Source organism: Gordionus sp. m RMFG-2023, chromosome 2, assembly GCF_954871325.1.
Source record: "Gordionus sp. m RMFG-2023 chromosome 2, tfGorSpeb1-WG-v2, whole genome shotgun sequence".
Classification (NCBI taxonomy): Eukaryota; Metazoa; Nematomorpha; class Gordioida; order Chordodea; family Parachordodidae; genus Gordionus; species Gordionus sp. m RMFG-2023.
The window spans coordinates 11684318-11702695 of NC_088776.1; the positions used below are offsets into that span (position 1 = coordinate 11684318).

Here is an 18378-nt window from a genome sequence, read left to right on the forward strand (position 1 = left end):
TGAAAAAAAGAGGCCGATCAGAACAAAAATATATACATATATATTTTTTTTATAGTTATGACTTTTCTCTTATCATATTCATATATTTCATATATTAAAAGTTATTGTTAATTATTTCCCTTTAGCATTTAGAATATCATATAAATACATTTCCTGAGAATAATCATTTAGATGCCATTATATAGGGTTTTATTTTCTCAGAAAAAAACGTTTCCGTTTTAATGAACAAGTTTTGATTAATATATATTTTTTAAGGCCACAATTGAACGCTTAGTAATCTTGAAAATGAAATCTAGCCTCATAGAAATTTCCTTGAAATGGTTCAAATTATATAAAAAATTATAAAATACTTAAACACTATTTTGAAAAGACTATTTACAGGAGCAAACGTAGGAAAACAAGTTGAAACTTCCCGATAAATCACAATCCAATGGAAGAAATTTTCTAATAATTTTATCACAAAAACAACCGTTAAGTTATTAATGCTTTTCTAGGTAAAATATTAAAAAAGGGAGCTAGGTATCAAAAATTTAGTTTGCAAATATGTAGTACAAGAAGCTAAACAAGGTGATGGGCCAAAATGACCGTAGATAGTTATATGATGAAGAGAGCTTACTAAGGCAAAACAGAATTTGAAATTTTCTTAGATTGATCGGTTTGGAAAATGATTGAAGATGCCAAATCTTCTGTATCTTTTATAACCTCCACCTCCTATCAAATTAAGACATAAAAATGGCTACAAATTTAAATATAAATATTTCTGATTTAAAGTCCAGATAACAACTGGATTCAAAATGAAATATAAAAAACTAGAATAAGTCTAACAAGGAGGATGTATAGCGATCAATGCAAATATGAACGAAGATCCGACTAATCTCTATATTTTTTTAAGCAATTTCTTATAATGAATTACATTATAAATAGTTTAATCAAAAGATTTTCGGGGAATAAAGAGCTTATACAGAATGTGCAATATTTACATCCCAGGAATTTTGATGAAATAAATATCTAAGGTATTCTGAAAATCCTTGAAGAAAATTTATACACTAATAAATTTCCCAACATATTGGTAAATTGTTAAAGAACATCTAGTAAATTTAAAACTATAAAAATAGGCTAAGGGTAAATATGGGGTCAATTATTTGGAATTTTTATTAGGGCCCATTGAAAAAGAATATATAATATTCGTTTAATTGATTTATTTAAATTCTATTTGGAAAACTATATTTGCAATATGCTTGGTTTTATATGTATAATAAGTCTTATTTTCGGTGCAATATGATGTAATGAATGATTTAGATTTTATAGTGCAATCAATATGTAATAATTTTATATGTACAATTAATATTATTTTATATGTACAATTAATATTATTTTATATGTGTAATATATATTTTATTATATGCTCAATTACTATAAGGATGTCTTTATATGCAATTAATGATTTTATATATACAATTCTTAAAATAAAATATGTGATTATCATTTCATATAAATCTTTTTTTAAAATAAAAATGATAACTAATATTGTGTTTAACCCATCGTTTTAGATATGTTTTTGTCTAAAAATAAATTAAAAGAAATAGTAAAAACATGCGAATATGAATAAGCCATTAAAGGGATCCCGACTGAAGGCCGGGTATAAGCGGGCCGAAGACCCGCAGATTGGGGCATGGGGGAATCCCTCATAAAAATAAGGCTGCTAGAAAACATTTGCTCACGAGGCCGCAACATCGCTAGTCTGACCCTGATAATAAGGCATCCATTCTAAATTAGGGGTTTTTTAATTATTCATATTTGAAATAATAACTCTTTAAAATTAACCATTATGATAGTTAGTAGGGTATTGAGAATTTAAATTATTATTTTTAAAATATATGAAAGGATTACCATTATAATTTAAAACCCCTCTATCACTGGTATTGCAAACAAAAATTTATCACCTCCGGTTTGTATTTAAATATAATTTTTTTGCTAGTATTTAGCCTAACTCATAAATCATAAAATTTTATATTTATTTTAATAAGTCTTCTGTACAATCCTTTTTATTGTAATTCCCATCACTAGTAAATGATAAAATCAATAAATCCCTTTTAAAATGTAATTAAAAGTCGCGTGATCATGAATCGCTTTATCAAATTTTATATAACAAAGTATTGTTGTGATAAAGCGCCTCGTAAACGTATTAAAGTGAATCATATAAACGTCAATCTTTATTATGAAATAAATGGTATTCGATAAACAGTCTTTCCAATTGATGTGATAAATATCTCATCTATTGGGGTCTAATCTTATTTTGAAATTTAAATTCGGGTCAATTTTGAACCTCGACAAACTTAAAAATTTTTTTTTTTTCAAAAATATTTTCTTTTAAGAATAACACCAAAAACTTATATTTTTCATTAGCTTTTAATAATTTTCCCACTTTCCTTAAAATATCGTATAATTTCTCAAAAGTCCAAATTTAATTTAATTTGTTTTTACCGGATTGGATTCGAGATTATTTAAAATAAAATAAAAAAAATGTTGTGATTGAATCAGTCGGGTAATTTTTCCGATCTGAGATCTGAGGAAAAACTGTAGTATTCACTTATGTAGATAAATAAAGCGGCACATATTTTTATAATTTTCTCCTCTTTTACTTTGTTTATATCACAATATCTTTATCATTAGTGAACTACCATACGGAATAAAAAAAATCGAAAATACATTTGTTTACTATTAATCAAATTGTTAGAAAAAAAACTTAAATTTAATTTTATATTTATAAAATGACCATTAAATTTATGTACTCTTTTTTATATTATGGTTTAAAAAAATAATATATATATATATATAGTAATCTTTCTGCGCCTATAGCTTTTTGTAGATATAATGTTACATATAGACAACGATAAGTATAAATAATAATATATTTTCCTTATTATTTATTATTTTCAAATACGGAGGTTTAATGATTAAATAATATTAATCATGGTAGTCTGGAAAGATATACTAATTCTAATCCTGATTGGCATACTGGATCTTCAATCCAACGCTTCATTTTCCATCATTTCCTCATTCTTTCCAAAAGAGGTTATATTAGGAATTTTAAAAAAATATTTAATATTCCAAATTAAATTTTTTTTAAAAAGTAGTAAACCTTCAACCTTCTTATCTTTTATCTTTATAAGCTAGAAATAGTTGCCAGTACCATACTATTATATAACATAATGAACTTTCTAAAATATTTATTCATATATTTTCAGTTTTTATATATATATTTACGCTAAAATATAACGTGTTGCCAATGAGTCGTAATTATGTAAGGCCATGTCCTGACACCCACATTTTTTTAATGCTACGTTTAAAACTCTTTTAATGTTAAAAGATAGGCGTAACTTTTAACTATTAACATTCCAAGTTTTTAAAACGTACCGTTAAAGAATGAGACTAAGATAATCTAGGAGTTTATATTTTCACGGATTGTGTACGTCAAAAATCTTTTAACTTTCCTTATTTTTTTTAAACTCTTTTTCTTTTTTTAAAAATTGAATATTTTTAAAATCTTATATTTAAAAAAAAAAATTCAGGCATTTAAAAGAGGGGTCAATCATGTTTGGATCGGAGCGATTTTTTCAATGTTCCAGATGGTTAGATTTGTGTTTTTCATAATCTTGAGTCCAAAGGTATATAATAAATATTAACAGCATTTATTTTAACTAAGTAGAAGGAAAATATCCTAGTGAAATTTTCATTTAAATATTAATAAATCTATTAATTAGATATGATTTAGTATGAGATACGCACGGCACGGTTCGGACCTCCCCCCCCCCACCTCCCGTTAAAATAAGAATTTTTTGGCTTAGCCCGTTATAATTTTTTGCGGGGGAATACTGCATTATTTTAACTAAGTTTTAAAATATATTGCTAATTTATTTCTAGCCTTGAAAAAATATTTTGTATAAGTTGACTGACCCTAAAATTTTATCATTTCTTTTATATATTTTTTACTCAAAAGTAAATTTTATTCAATATTATGATTTATTGTTTTAAATAGGTTCCTCTCTTTCCCAAACTAGTGTTGTTAAAAACCTAGATATATTTTAAAAGCGGTAAATTTTATCCAAACAAATATTATAGAAACCTGGAGATTTGACTAGAAGTTGGCCATATCTTTCCGCCATAGTCGAAATCTTGAGTGTTGGGTAATATTTGCCTAAAATCCTGATTTCTAGCCAATTTTTTTTAAAAATATAAGGAAGTGAATTGAATGCAAGTTGAAAATTGCTTTAATCTCTTTTTTATTCTATTAAAAAGTTATTAAATGATTTGAATTTCTTCTTTTTCATAATCTAACATAAGAATATAATTATATCATAGGTTCCATTAGAACACTCCTTTTAGAATATAGAACTCTCGCCTTTTAAATTTCGGACAATTTTGCCAAATTGCGTATATGAATAAAATGCAATACCATAATCAATATAAATTAGAGTTGTTAACGCTCCTTTTTAAAAGTAGCTAGCTCCCGCTCCTACCTTCTCAAAAGGAGCTAGCTCCCGCTCCAAGTAATGGAGTGCCATTCCATAACCGCTCCTTTGATTTTCATTTTTTCAGAAAGGACACGAAACAAAATCATATTTTTTTATCAAAAAGTTTTTTTATATTAAATGATCTATCAAAATATTTATATCTTTTATTAGCATTTAAAAGTAATAAATTTTCTAAATTAGAATCCAACAAACATCCACTCTCCCCTAAGTCCCGTTTTGCAATACTAAAAGGAGCACTAGAGGGAAGCGGGGTATTGTATTTTATAAAGATATTTTTTAATTCAGGTATAAAAAAGGAGGTTGAACAAGTAATGAGAAAATGAAAATAAATATTAAAATATATTTAAACAAGCATCATATCCAACAACCCAAGCTCAACTATAATGAATTGACCAAAAATAATTATAACTATTTTAAAAAAAATTATTCCAAATTAAAAAAAATATAGTCATCATTTCGTAAGAAATATTTTTTTACTTTTAGATGCTTTTTTAGATTGGAATTGCTCACTTTTGAAAATAAAATACTTTTAATGAAACACAAAAGGCATTTTGCCCTTAAATTTGTTTGATAATTTGGATCAATCCTTTAGATGGAAATGGAAATTCGATTTCTTCTTCTATGATCTCTAAATCCATAATATCGAAAACTGTTTTTTATTATATATCTATTAAATATTAATATGACTTACAAAATTTTCCACAAAATTTTCAATATAAAAATGAAAAACTTGATGTTTAATATTTAAATGATTAGAAGAAAAACCAATATAAAACTCGGCTCAACATTTAATAATGAATAAATTTAAATAAAATAAAATTTCATTTTTATCGAATTTATTAACAAATATTATTAATATTTAAAAAATAATTTAATTTATACCTTAAATTTAAAGGAGCAGTGGAGCGGCGCTCATCCACTCCAGCCCTAAAAGGAACTAGCTCCCACTCCCGCTTCTCATTTTTAAAAAGGAGAGGCGCTCCAGATGTCTTAAAAATGTAGCTCCTTAAAAACTCTGATATAAATGAAGAGTCGTTCAAAAGTTTACAGGCAAAGTTGTCTGAAATTTGTAGTGTAGATACTTCTATAACATACCGGAATATATTTCCAGTCATATCAAATTTTTAAATTTCAAAATCGTTCACAGTAAATGACTTAAAAATTGAGAAATTCAGAATAACCAAAGATTTCATATCTCATTATTCGCACATATACAAAAATTCAATATGTAAAAGGGATCTTTTTATGTATATAATGAAACAAGGGGTGACGTAGCTTATATATCAAATTACTACTGAGGAGTGATACACCTCCATAAGATACGCCCCAATATCATTTTGATGCACTTCCCTCCTTGTTCACCAAAGTTATTGGGGTTGGAAACAGGACACAGAAGCACATGCTGAGAATTAATTTTATAATGATAATCAAGACTAATATTCGTTGAAAAATAGCTTTGTCTAAATTTCTTTTTTTAAAAAAAGCTTTGTCTAAACTTCTTTTTTTAAAAAAAGCTTTCAAAGATAGGTTATCGAGTAGCATTTCTTGGTGGAGTTTTGATAGTGGCCACTTCAACTCTAGCATTTTCTATGGTCAGCGAAATAAAGATGGTTAGTTATAAATGTGAAAATATAAAATAAATTGATTTATTTTGATTTACGAAATCATTACTATAAAAGATTAATTTTATAGGTTAACATATAATAAAAAAATTGAGATCAAATTATTCCAATGAGTAGTAAGAAATTTGAAATATATTTATATAAACTAATTTATCAAGACCGAAAAACCTTGGATCTTCATTATGTGCTGCATGATAGCTAGAGGTTTCCAAGGCCTAGGTTGCTGTTTATATTTACTCGCGGCTTTCGTGTACGTCTCACAGCTGTTTAATGACAACATTGGATTAGCTTTCGTATTTTCTTTATATTTACATAGCAGATGAGGAGGCGGCACCGGGCATTTAGGGCCGTCAAATTTTGTTTCATATGAATTTGAAAAATAGTAATTTAAAAAATTAATTAAAATGGGTAGTATTATATTATAAAAAAATGTATATTTTGAGCACTATTTATATGGTGAGCACCAAAAATTAAATTAACATATTTTATAAAATGAATGAACAAATCATTAAAAGCATTAAACTTTCGGCATTACTCACAAAAGACCATGCCCTTAGTGTTGTTAAACGGCTCATTTTGAGCCGATTTTTTAAAACGGCTAACTCAATATTTTAGCCAGAAAAATATTATCTAAGCCTCGAGATTTCGTTAATATATGTCTAGACCTTTGTTCCTTCTATGAGCAAAATCTTCAGGTTGCGTAATATTTTTCTAAATGAAATATTGAGTTAGCCGTTTTTAAAAATCGGCTCAAAACGAGCCGTTTAACAACACTACATGCCCTGATTCATCATATTTTTGACCAGTCTATTTAGATTTTGAACTAACACCTTATTCTTTTTGTTTTTATAATAATCTAAATAGCCAATCTCTTTTTATTCTGTGTAGAAATTCTTATTTTTCAAAAGGCTAAAAATAATTGAATAAAATAGCAAAATTTGGCGGCCCCAATGTCTACGCTCGCCCACCTGTCTGTATGACCCTAAGTTTAAATTAATATTTAAAAAAATCTGAATATTTATAAAATATCATCTTCATAAGTTTTAGTTAATTTTGCAGGTACGTTAGATTATATTCATAGAGCTATATAAATAAATTTATCGTTTTTTAAAGCACCTTTATCGTTTTCACTTTAGCATCTTAAATCTATTTTTATTTTATTTAGGGTTTTATTGAAACGTGTGAAGGTTTAGGAGCTATGGGAGGCCATGGTCTAGGAGGATGGCTGTTCATGGTAAATATTTATAACTCAATAAATCAATCTTCATAACAATACAAATACAATATAATAAATATTTAATTTGAGCACTAATTATTAAGACTATCAATTTAATTTTATTTTGGTAAACAATAATACACTCATATAATATTATTTTAATAAAATCAAAGTTTGATATTACTTTTTTTAAAAAGAGTTGGGTATGTCGACTTTTTGATAAATGAACGACTCGATCATTTCTTTTTTTTTAATTTAAAAAATTATCGGAGATTGACAACTCCAATATATAAAAAATAACGGATCATAAAAATTATGAGGAAAAAGTAGGATCCCCTTTTATATTGTTATTACAAATTGGATACATAAACTTTATCAAAAATTAGTCTCTAAAAAGGGTATCGGTAATCGGTATACTTATAACTCTATCAAATGGTGCTCATATTAGATAGAGAAATTATATATTTTATTTATAATATTTGTCAGGGCATAACTAACTTTTTCAACTTCATTGGGCTTATTTTTTGAAAATTTTTAAAATTGCGAAAAGGTACTTATATTCTAAAATGAGGGGGATATTTTACTTAAAATTAGTTAAAAAAATATTTGTGAATACTTTTTAAAGTTTCTAGGAGGCTTGTGCCCATATGTGCACCTATTTGTACTGTGTATGTTACAGTCAAATCACATAATCCGACAATTCGCATATACACTTATACAAATCTTTATTAATTTGCGTATTATAAATATATTAATTAAAAATGTTTCGAAAGTCCATGATCAAAATATCTGAAAATATATAGGATAGTATTTTATAATATATTTTTAACAAATTCATTTCACTTTAAATTAATTACTGAGCTATTTTATCAACTTTAAATCAGTCAGCATTTTTCAAATTTAAATAATCTATTTTTCTTGGAAATGTATTATAGCTTGTGTGGAATACACGGATCTATAAATTTCAGACTTTATAAGATAAAATAAGGAAATACGAAGATGACTGGCATATAGATATGTTATATATATATATACATGAATATAGTGATGCGAAATCGTTCCATTTGAGCCGATTTCTAACTAACTCAATATTTAATCCAAAAAAATATTACGCAAGCCTGAAGATTTTACTCATAAATGTCCTAAAGGTTTGGACATATATGTCCAAAGAAATCTCTAGGCTTAGGTATTATATTTCTGGCTATAATATTGAGTTCGCCGTTTTTAAATATCGGCTCGAATGGAGCGATTTTGCATCATCACCTACATATACTATTTTAAATAAAATAATGATATTGAACATTAGTATGGAGGGTTCAAGTTTCCTTTCATAGTTCTCGGAATGATCATTTTGGGGACAACTATCATCGTCAATTTTGTTATACCAGAAATTAGAATTGGTTATTTATATTATATATATTTTTATTTAAAATTTAGTTTAAGTTGTTAATATTAAGTAGCTTTACAGTTTTATTATTAGCGGCGACTAAAGGATATATAGACTAATGCATTAATAATAATAAAAATCAAATCGGCTAAAAAGTAATTACATCTAATTCAAATGGCCGGCCTACTCTTGAGCTGAAAAATACTAAATATTGTATATTGGTCTTCGTTTCAATATATAAACCCAATAATACCAATTGCTGACCAAAGATGTAATGGAATTAGTTCCACCCATAGTCAACTAAATATTGATAGAAAATGAAATATATAATATACAATCTAGTGTTAGATATAGATATTTAATAAACCCCCAACCAAAAGTATGGAATTATCTGTGATATTATTAATCACTCAATTTCACATAAATCTAACTATAATTACATTACACGTTAATAAAAAGAAAGATTTAGCATAATATGGTATTATTTAATTTAATTTCATCAATTATTTTTTGACAAATCTTTAGAAGCAGAAATCAATGAAAGACGAGAAAATGGAAATATGTTGTCTCAATTCGCTGCATTGTTGAAAGATGGACGAGTGTTTTGCGTTAATATCTTGGTTTTAGGCGGGTCTTTTAGCATTTCGTATATGGTAGCGTTCGTGGCTGTTTACCTTGAAAGGGTTAACATAAATAATTAGTAAATCTAGAAACTGTTTATCTTTAAATTAGACATGGTAGAAAGTATTTGAATTATTTTTATCTTTAAAATATATTATTTTTAAAATTGAAGTATAGTTTATTTTTTATTATTTTAAAAAATTATATTAATTTACCATAAAATATTTTCAATTTTTTAAAATATTTATCACAATTTTGATTAGCTTTCTCTAAAAACATCTCGGATCGGTCTGCTATTCATGTCCCTATCGCTCAGTTTTACCGTTTTCACTGTAGTAATCGGACGTCTAACCAAATATTTAGTTTTTTCATTCATTTCACATTTGTTTCATTTTTATTTTATTTTTTTTCAGGAGTTTGAAAACAAAAAAAAAGATTTCATGGCATTTTTAAGGTAAAATTTGATCAATTTTTTTTCCTTCTTTAAAAAAAAATTTTCAAAGATTTCTTGTAGATTTTTGTTTCAAACTCATCTCAATTTTTAGTCATTATCACACAATTAGCATTGAAAAAAAATTGACAGTATGTTTTTTTAAAAAAAAAGTAGTTACATGTATTAGGGAAAATAATAATTTATGATTAAAAATAGTTATATATTGTTATAGCTATGTATGATGTTATAGGAAAAAATATAAAGAATAAATAGTGGGGAAGTTAGAAATTAATGTAACTAAGAATATTGTGCAGCGAATTTTACTACGTCAATGTGTTATAATCCAATTTTTTTTATCATGTATTTATTTTTTAAATTTAAAAAAAATTTGATTTTATCAGAAATGTATTCCAGAATATCTATCCCTATGAAATTCAGACAAATTAGCTCTAACCATAGAAATATTTATAATTTGTATAAAAAATAATCTTATGGAAAAACTAATATAAATTATATTAAGTTACAAATTTTACAAAATTTCTAAAAATTAATTACATATGTTTTCTAAACATGCTGGAATATTCCAACAAATTATATTTTAAATTTTATAAAATTTCCTCAAAAAATTATTAAAAGTTGAAAATAGCACATTGACTTAAAAAAAACTCGGGTGGTATCTTGAAATATGGACATTTTATGTAGTCGTTATTTTTAAAGTTTATAATATTAATCCGGTCTTCCTTTTTCACATTATATGATTAAAGCTGGGAGATTATTTATTTCGAAGATTCTTTGGTATAAGTAATAATATATTTACATCTGCTTCCATACCATTTTAATTATATCTGTTTTGAAAATTTTAGAACAAATGGGGTCGAATGATAATTATGATTATATCTACTACTCTGATGGCGGTGATATATATGTTATTAGCCCCGAGGTTGATCTTTAAATACGAAATGTAAGCAATCGTTGAAAAATTTGACATAAATTTCTAAAGCGCAACGAACATTTGGTTCAAAAATAACGGAAATGGAACCAAACTGTTTTAAAATTTTAAACTAAGAAACGGAATGGAACTGAACTCTTATACATAACGGTTCAAACACTGCTTAACCTTCTACCCATATATTAGATTTTCCTAATTTGCAGTTATTTTTCATCTTTAATATTTGAATTTAAGAATAGACTATTATTATTCTATACTCAATTTATAGTTGTTATTATAAATAAAGCCTGCAAATTCAATTTCTTCAAGTCTGAGCTATTTTTATTAATTTTTAAAGCCTTGTCCGATTTATATTTCTTTTTTAACACCAGAACCCAACCCGGCACCCTGTCTGATTTTTTAAATATATCTTAGGCACAATCTTGACCCCCGCTAAGATTTTATAAAATTATTTTTTTTTTATTTATCATTTTATTTTAATAAATGAAACAAAAACACCCGACCGAGCCCGCGGAACGGGCTTTCGTTCGGACCGACTCAATTGTAAGACTTCTAAATAAATGGATATGACTTGTTTCAGTATAAAATATTTAATCTCTATGCAATTTATCTGACTTTTTCTAATTCTTTTTTACAATTATGTAAATTTTTTAAGTCCTCAACTAGCTTACTCTATACTGTTTATGTTTCTGGGATTGGCGTACGCCTCTCAACTTATTCCTGCCATTGCTGATCTTTTCGAATACTCACGGTAATTTTAAATTATTTCAAAATAGTTAGAACTTCTTTATTTAAAGCTAAATATCCCGATCTTCAATAGTTTAGTGGCCCCTACAACGGGGGGGGGGAGGGGATCCGAAGCAACTGCTTCTAAAAATTTGAGTGGGGGTACTTTTTAAAAAAAATTTAATTCTTTTATTTTTTTTGCTACATCCTTCCATAACCAATTGATTTCTGGTTTATGTATGTAATAAAAGGACACCCCCCCCCTCCTAATTATTTAATTTAATATGTATTGACGGAAAATTTGGTCGATGTTTAGTAAATTAGGTTATTATCCGAGATTTCTTGTCATAAATTATTTTTCCAATTTCAATGCCCAAAAATGTTGACCAAAAAAAAAATTCAAATGCTTAATGAAAAATTGCACATCGCATAATATAAGAGATGATAAATGGACAGACCACATTAGAAAAAGACATGGTGGGCTTAATTTTAATGATATAAAGAAAAGCTTTGAAATAGTAGCTTTTAAGAATATTCTCAAAATTGGACAAATAGCAATAGTAATTTTTTTATTAAATATTTAATTGTTTATACTTATCTTATAAGGGGTGATAAATCACAATTTAAGGAAAAAGAAGTAAAAAGTGGGAATTCAATGCTGTTAGTATAATAAATATTTTTATTAATATAATTATTTTTTAAAAGTGTACTAATAATAACGAAAATGTGAAGAAAATATAGTATCTGACTCTGATAATGATCATAAAATTTATTCGTGATATTATTGTGCATGAATCTTCACAGGCACATATGATGGCCGATTATGGAAGGCTTTAACATAATAAAAATTCCATATTACAATTTATAATACCCCTAAGAGAATGTGTGGATATTAACCGTTCTATCTTAAGAATAATAATAAGATGTCTGAGTTATTTAATATCTAGTAACCAAGTCTTTTGGAGAACAGGCAACAAGAAGGCAATATGATGGGTTATTAAACTCATTGCAGATTCTGAACTTGTACTCAAAATGTATATACAACAAAATGAAGAAGGGAGAAAAAAAAATAAAGGATTAAAAACGAAATTATATTCAAATCTATTATCATATAATAACATAAATATTCTCATTGAAATGATGAAAATATATGGTTATAAAAAAAATTCAAAATGAGATTGAATTTAACAGGTGCTTTTCAATCATAGTTGATGGCACATATGATGTTTCGAAATCAGAAATAACTTTGATAGTAAGATATGTTGAAAATAGCAAGAAGCCTAAGCCCATTGAAAGACTGATAGACATATATTGACTGGAAACACAACTGGTCTCGATATTGAAAAGAATATAATATCCAAACTTGATTCCATGAATTTACCTCTTGAATTTCCTAGTTGGGCAAAGAGTCTCAAACATAGTGGAAGAATCAATGTAGTGCAGGCTTTGATTAGAGCGGAGTCGCCAAAGGCAACTTTTGATGCTATTGTCATCGATTAAATTTAATTATTGTTCAATTATGTAAATAAAAGAACTGCGAAATGTTTTAGGAATATTAGACAAGATTTATATATATTTTAATGGTGTTGAAATGAGGTTCTCAGAGGGCAGCTTTAACAAATTTAAAGGATCCTGAAGATCCTAAAAATTTAATTTAATTTTATTACTTTGTGTTTTGGATAAAATATTGTTGATAACAAGTTTGGCTTGTACAAAATTTCCAACATTTCGAAGGATGTAGGGTTTGCAATAAATTAAATTCAATTGGCAAAAGATCTGATTAATTTGAGAAGTATAATTTAAATTATTGTCTTTAATTATTTTTTAATCCTAATAGATAACAATAATTTTTGAATGTTTTTTCAAAGGCACAAGATTTTATGAAGGAGAGAAATCTAATTTCATCATTGGGAAAAAATTTATTTAAACAATTAAATATTGATGGAATTACAAATCCTTCTGTTTTCTCTTCCCCCAATTTATCTAAATTATTAATTTAAAAATAATATTTTTTTACATTTTATTTACATTATATATTAAAGATTGATGCAATATAAATTATTTTTAAAATTTATGGGTGTCAAAAAATAATTAAACATTTTTTCGATAGGGGGGGGGTTACTTTTCAGGTGGGTATTCTGCTTCGATCCTTCAGAAAATGTAGGGGCTACTGAATCGAAAAGTTTAAATTAGCAAACTTCCCACTTAAATAAAACAAAGGAGGGATTGTTATATATATTTATTTTATGTTTTAGTTTTATTTTATTGATATTTATTTTAGTTTTAACATTTTAACGTCTTAGGGCAATCAAAAATATCATTGACACAATTTATATTTAGTTTCTGTTTTGCGTAACTTAAAATGATTGATCATTTGCTTATTGATTTATTAAAACATATTTAAATAGTCGACAAAAAGATATATATAAAGTCAGTACTGCACCAATTTTCTATTTATATAACATTTTTATTAACCAGTCTTATTAAATTAATGAAAAACAGAAAAAGTTGCCTTTTTTTAAAGAAAAATATACAAATTGAATATATAACTTTAAATAAAATTAAATACGATAAGACTCACTACTTAAGGAAATAAACGATTATAGCTGAATTAGATGATTTAACCGAAGAAGTATAATTTAATAGAATATTCAAAAAAAATAATATTTAAGTTCTTTAGATAACGATGATGAAAGCTCTAATTTACAAAGAAAAGGCGTGATCTCTGGTCTATACAATTCCACTCTATCTTTAGGGTATTTACTTATTAGTTATTTAGAGGGAATATATTTATTTTTTATATACACTCTCATTAGACTTAAAATATAAATAGACTCATCATTAAGGCAGATATATTTGAACGAAAAAAAGCCATTACAGTTTTTCCTATTTGTGCTTATTAGGACTTCACAAGAGGGCCTCAAAAATTTATCAAAAAATGGTATTTAAATAATCCGCGATTTTTATATTGCAATATGCAAAAATAGAGCTAACTATCATGACTTTTTATTAAATTTATGCCTTAATCAGTCTATTTATATTATGAATCTATATAGATATTTTTTAAAGTATTTTATTGAAAGAATTAAGTTTACTATATACAATATAGAATTATAGGAAAAAATACGCTAAAATTACAAAAAGGTTTTCAGCCGAGTTCACTATAATAATTTAAAATCATTTAAAAAGCTTAAATTTGCATATTAAAAAAATATTAATTAAAAAGAGCTTTGATGGGTCCTCTGTGTGGCGGACTTTTTATTCAAGCCATGGGAATATCCAAGGCATCCGTGGCGATCTCATTTTGCAATATTTCCCTGGTAAATGCGAATATTTTTTATTTAAGAAAGGATTTATTTAGTTAAATATTTTTATATGATTCCGTTTTTTTTCCATTATATATTTGATTTTATAATTATTGATGGATAAGGATTTGTTAAAAAATTGTCAATATCAGTTACGATCTTATATTAAAAGAATGTCCTTCATACACTGTTTATTTACACATGATTATACGCATCACTCTATGATGTTGAAGTTTTAACAGAGCTACGCTAGGTATTTTTCATTTCCACCTTATTGGACAACTTTAAAATGGGGAAATTTATAATATAAGGAGCCCTCTACACGTTTGTGAGTAGGCCTCACGTACTTGTATGCATTATAGTCATAAGACTATTATTTTTACGTTTGTGGGCTGATTAAATAGAAAATTGTGCAAAGAACACAGCCCACACTTATAAATTGCATATATTTAATTATTTTTTGTGGCAAGGGAATGGTTGATTTTAATTTTTCTAGGAATTAACTCAGAATTAGGAATATCAGAACTATCTTTATTAAATAAAGCAACGGTAAAATTCTAATAACATAATTGTGAAAGTAAAAATTATAACTCTATGGTGTAAAATAATATCAATTTAGTATCCTTAATTATTTAACAGGATGAAAGTTAATACATAAATTTTCCATTATATTAACTTTTATATTTAACCATAATTTAAATATTTATAGCCGGAAAGCAATATAAAAACAGATAATATAAAATTATTAATAAAAGACCATTAAAATATTAAGTATTATTACAATTTTAAATTACTATATGTCTACATGTTAAATAAGTAAATTCTGTTGGAAATATTGAACAAATAAATTTATACCATGTTGATATTAATGGTAAATGATTAAATTGAATGTAGATGGTATCTTAAAAACATGTAATTAATAACCTTTTGTCGATCGCATCTTCTACATTTAATGCTATATTTAAAAAATTATATATCAAATTTTTACTAGTTTTAACTAAATTTAAATTAAAAAGTGCCGAATACTTTTTAATTAAAAAGTGCCCAATATTTACTATATTACAAAAAAAAATACCATATTTGTGAGCTCTTAATGATTAAATAATTTAATACGATATGAATAATATTTTTTTAAAAAAATATAGATTGAATCTATTCCATTTTCTCAATATTAGCTTAAAAATTGATTTTGCTTTATAAAAGATTCAACAATAAGGCTTAAAATTATGAATTTTAATATATATATCACTCTACTAATACCCCCCCCCCCTTACCCAATATTATGAATTTTGAGCTTTCACACTTTTTAAGGATATTCAAAAAATTTTCATTTTTTATTATGTATAATTTTTTCATAAAAAATTGTATAGATAAGTTGCAGGGGTTGAAACTTGAGGAGGGGCGTGGTATAAATTTTCCTCTTCCCATTTAATATCTATCATTGATCCCCTTAATTATAAAATAGTATTTTTTTCAAACCTTTCTATGCCATTTTACAGTATAAAGTATTTATATATTTTTGCAATATATTTAGAAGATATTCCTACACTTTATTTAAGATTGGTTAAATAAATTTTCTTCTGATACTATAAATTTAGGATAAAAAAAAGTTTCACCCCTCCCATTGATTTGGGTGTAGTTTACTACACTTGTGTGTTGTAAATGTGATACATTATTCTCAATATTTTCACAAAGTTTAATTCTCATTTCTATTTTTAATTGTTTAAATAGAGATACAATAGTTGCTAAATCGCCAAGATAATTTAGTAGAATAAAATTTTAAATTATTATTAAGAATTAAGTTTCAAAGCAAGCCTATCATCAACACTTAATTCATTTTGACAATATCTAAATTATATAAATTTAAAAAAAAATTACATTCATTTTATTGTTATAAAGGTATTCATAGGTTTAGGGTTAATTTCAAAGAAAAGTGCAATTGAAACTCGTCAAAATAATCCTTTAAACGGCGACACTACTCCAATCACAGAACATCAGGATGAACAATTATTATGGACTTAAAATAAATTTATTTAATATATCTTATCTATTATTTGTGAATGAAATAGATCCATTGTTTTTTTATTAACAATTATATAAATGAAAAATCTGATATTTAAAATATTAGAGTTTACTTTAGGAATTACAAATTCTAATCGTATTAATTCATATAAGGAATAAATATATTTTGTGCCATGACTAGAATTGTTTATAATAAGATACATTTATTTATTATATGAAGGTTTACAGAGAAGAAAAATTATTATTAATAAAATCCCTGAACCCTCCTTCCTAAAAAATGAGTTCAGGTTTGGATTCTGGTACAATTAAATATCAATAAACCAGGATAGGATTCAGGTGTATTCAGGGTTCGAAGTCCAGAATAAAACTTATAAAATTGAATAAAAATAGCAGAAACATCAGTTTTTATAAACTTTATTTTACTATATTTTGACCTTAACCATAATAATAATTTATTATTATAATTGTAATATAAGCAAATTATCATTATATCTTCCAAAGAGATGTTAAAATTAAAATATCAATTTTTTATGCCTTAATTTGACAGAATTGCAACTTGCAATTAAAGCTTACCTTGTGATTGTGCCCTTTTCTTTGGTCTTACTTTTAATTTAATAATTCAACAAACAAAAATAAATATTCATAAAATTTATATTATTATCTATTATTAAGAAAAAGTTACAAAATATGCTGGTAAAATTTTAAAATTTTTATATAGAATGGAGTGCCTAAAATATAATAAAAAAACGCAAAATAATTTTCACCAAAGAGATGTTTTTTTTATATTTAACTTTAATATAGTTTTCTATATGTTATTTTTAATATGTTTTTTAAATAAATAAAAAAATATGTTATGTTAATAATTTGCATGTTTTTTTTTATATTTAACTTTAATATAGTTTTCTATATGTTATTTTTAATATGTTTTTTAAATAAATAAAAATTTAATATTACATTCTAGAACCCTGAACCCTAAATTTTAAAAAAGGGTTAGGGTTTGGATTTAGTAAAACATTGAGGGTCCGAAGGGTTATGGTTCCCAGCCCTGATTTAAGCATTATTACAATATTTTAAAACAATTAAACTAAAGATAAAATTGCTAGAAATTTTATATAAATCACGCCCAAGTTTTAATTTTGCAATAATTCGATAATGGATGGAGGAAAATAAATGTTTCAAACTCTTTTTTATACACATACTTTAATGTCCAATTGTAAAAAAATGAAAGATATAACTTTTCAATTTTAAAAATAATGTTGCATGAAAGTTGAGGCAGGGATCCGAAACGAATATTGGTTTGGTTCATATAAAAATAATGATTCGAAGGTTAGGTTTTGTTAATAATATGTTCGAACCTCTAAAAACCTACTTGAACTATCTTGTATATAAACTTACATTCGAATTATTTATAAAGAAGCACATTTTTTTTATTTGATCAATATAGAAAAGGAAGCTAAAAAGGTTTTAAAATAGCAATATAGAAAAATTTATAAAAACTGACTGAAACTTAGTCAAAATTGATTGATAATAGTAATTCTTATATAAATTATAATTTTAGCAAT

The 18378-nt window shown here is 25.6% G+C and overlaps 1 protein-coding gene across 1 annotated transcript; it reads left to right on the top strand.

Moving 5' to 3' along the window:
- Positions 1-2973: 2973 nt before the first annotated feature.
- On the top strand, positions 2974-16816 carry LOC135924073 (MFS-type transporter SLC18B1-like). Its single transcript, XM_065459121.1, has 10 exons — positions 2974-3075; positions 6050-6145; positions 6316-6450; positions 7323-7391; positions 8680-8773; positions 9286-9460; positions 11419-11514; positions 14162-14245; positions 14716-14809; positions 16694-16816. Exons 1-10 carry the CDS (start codon positions 2974-2976, stop codon positions 16814-16816), a joined length of 1068 nt encoding a protein of 355 aa, XP_065315193.1.
- The last annotated feature ends 1562 nt before the right edge of the window (positions 16817-18378 follow it).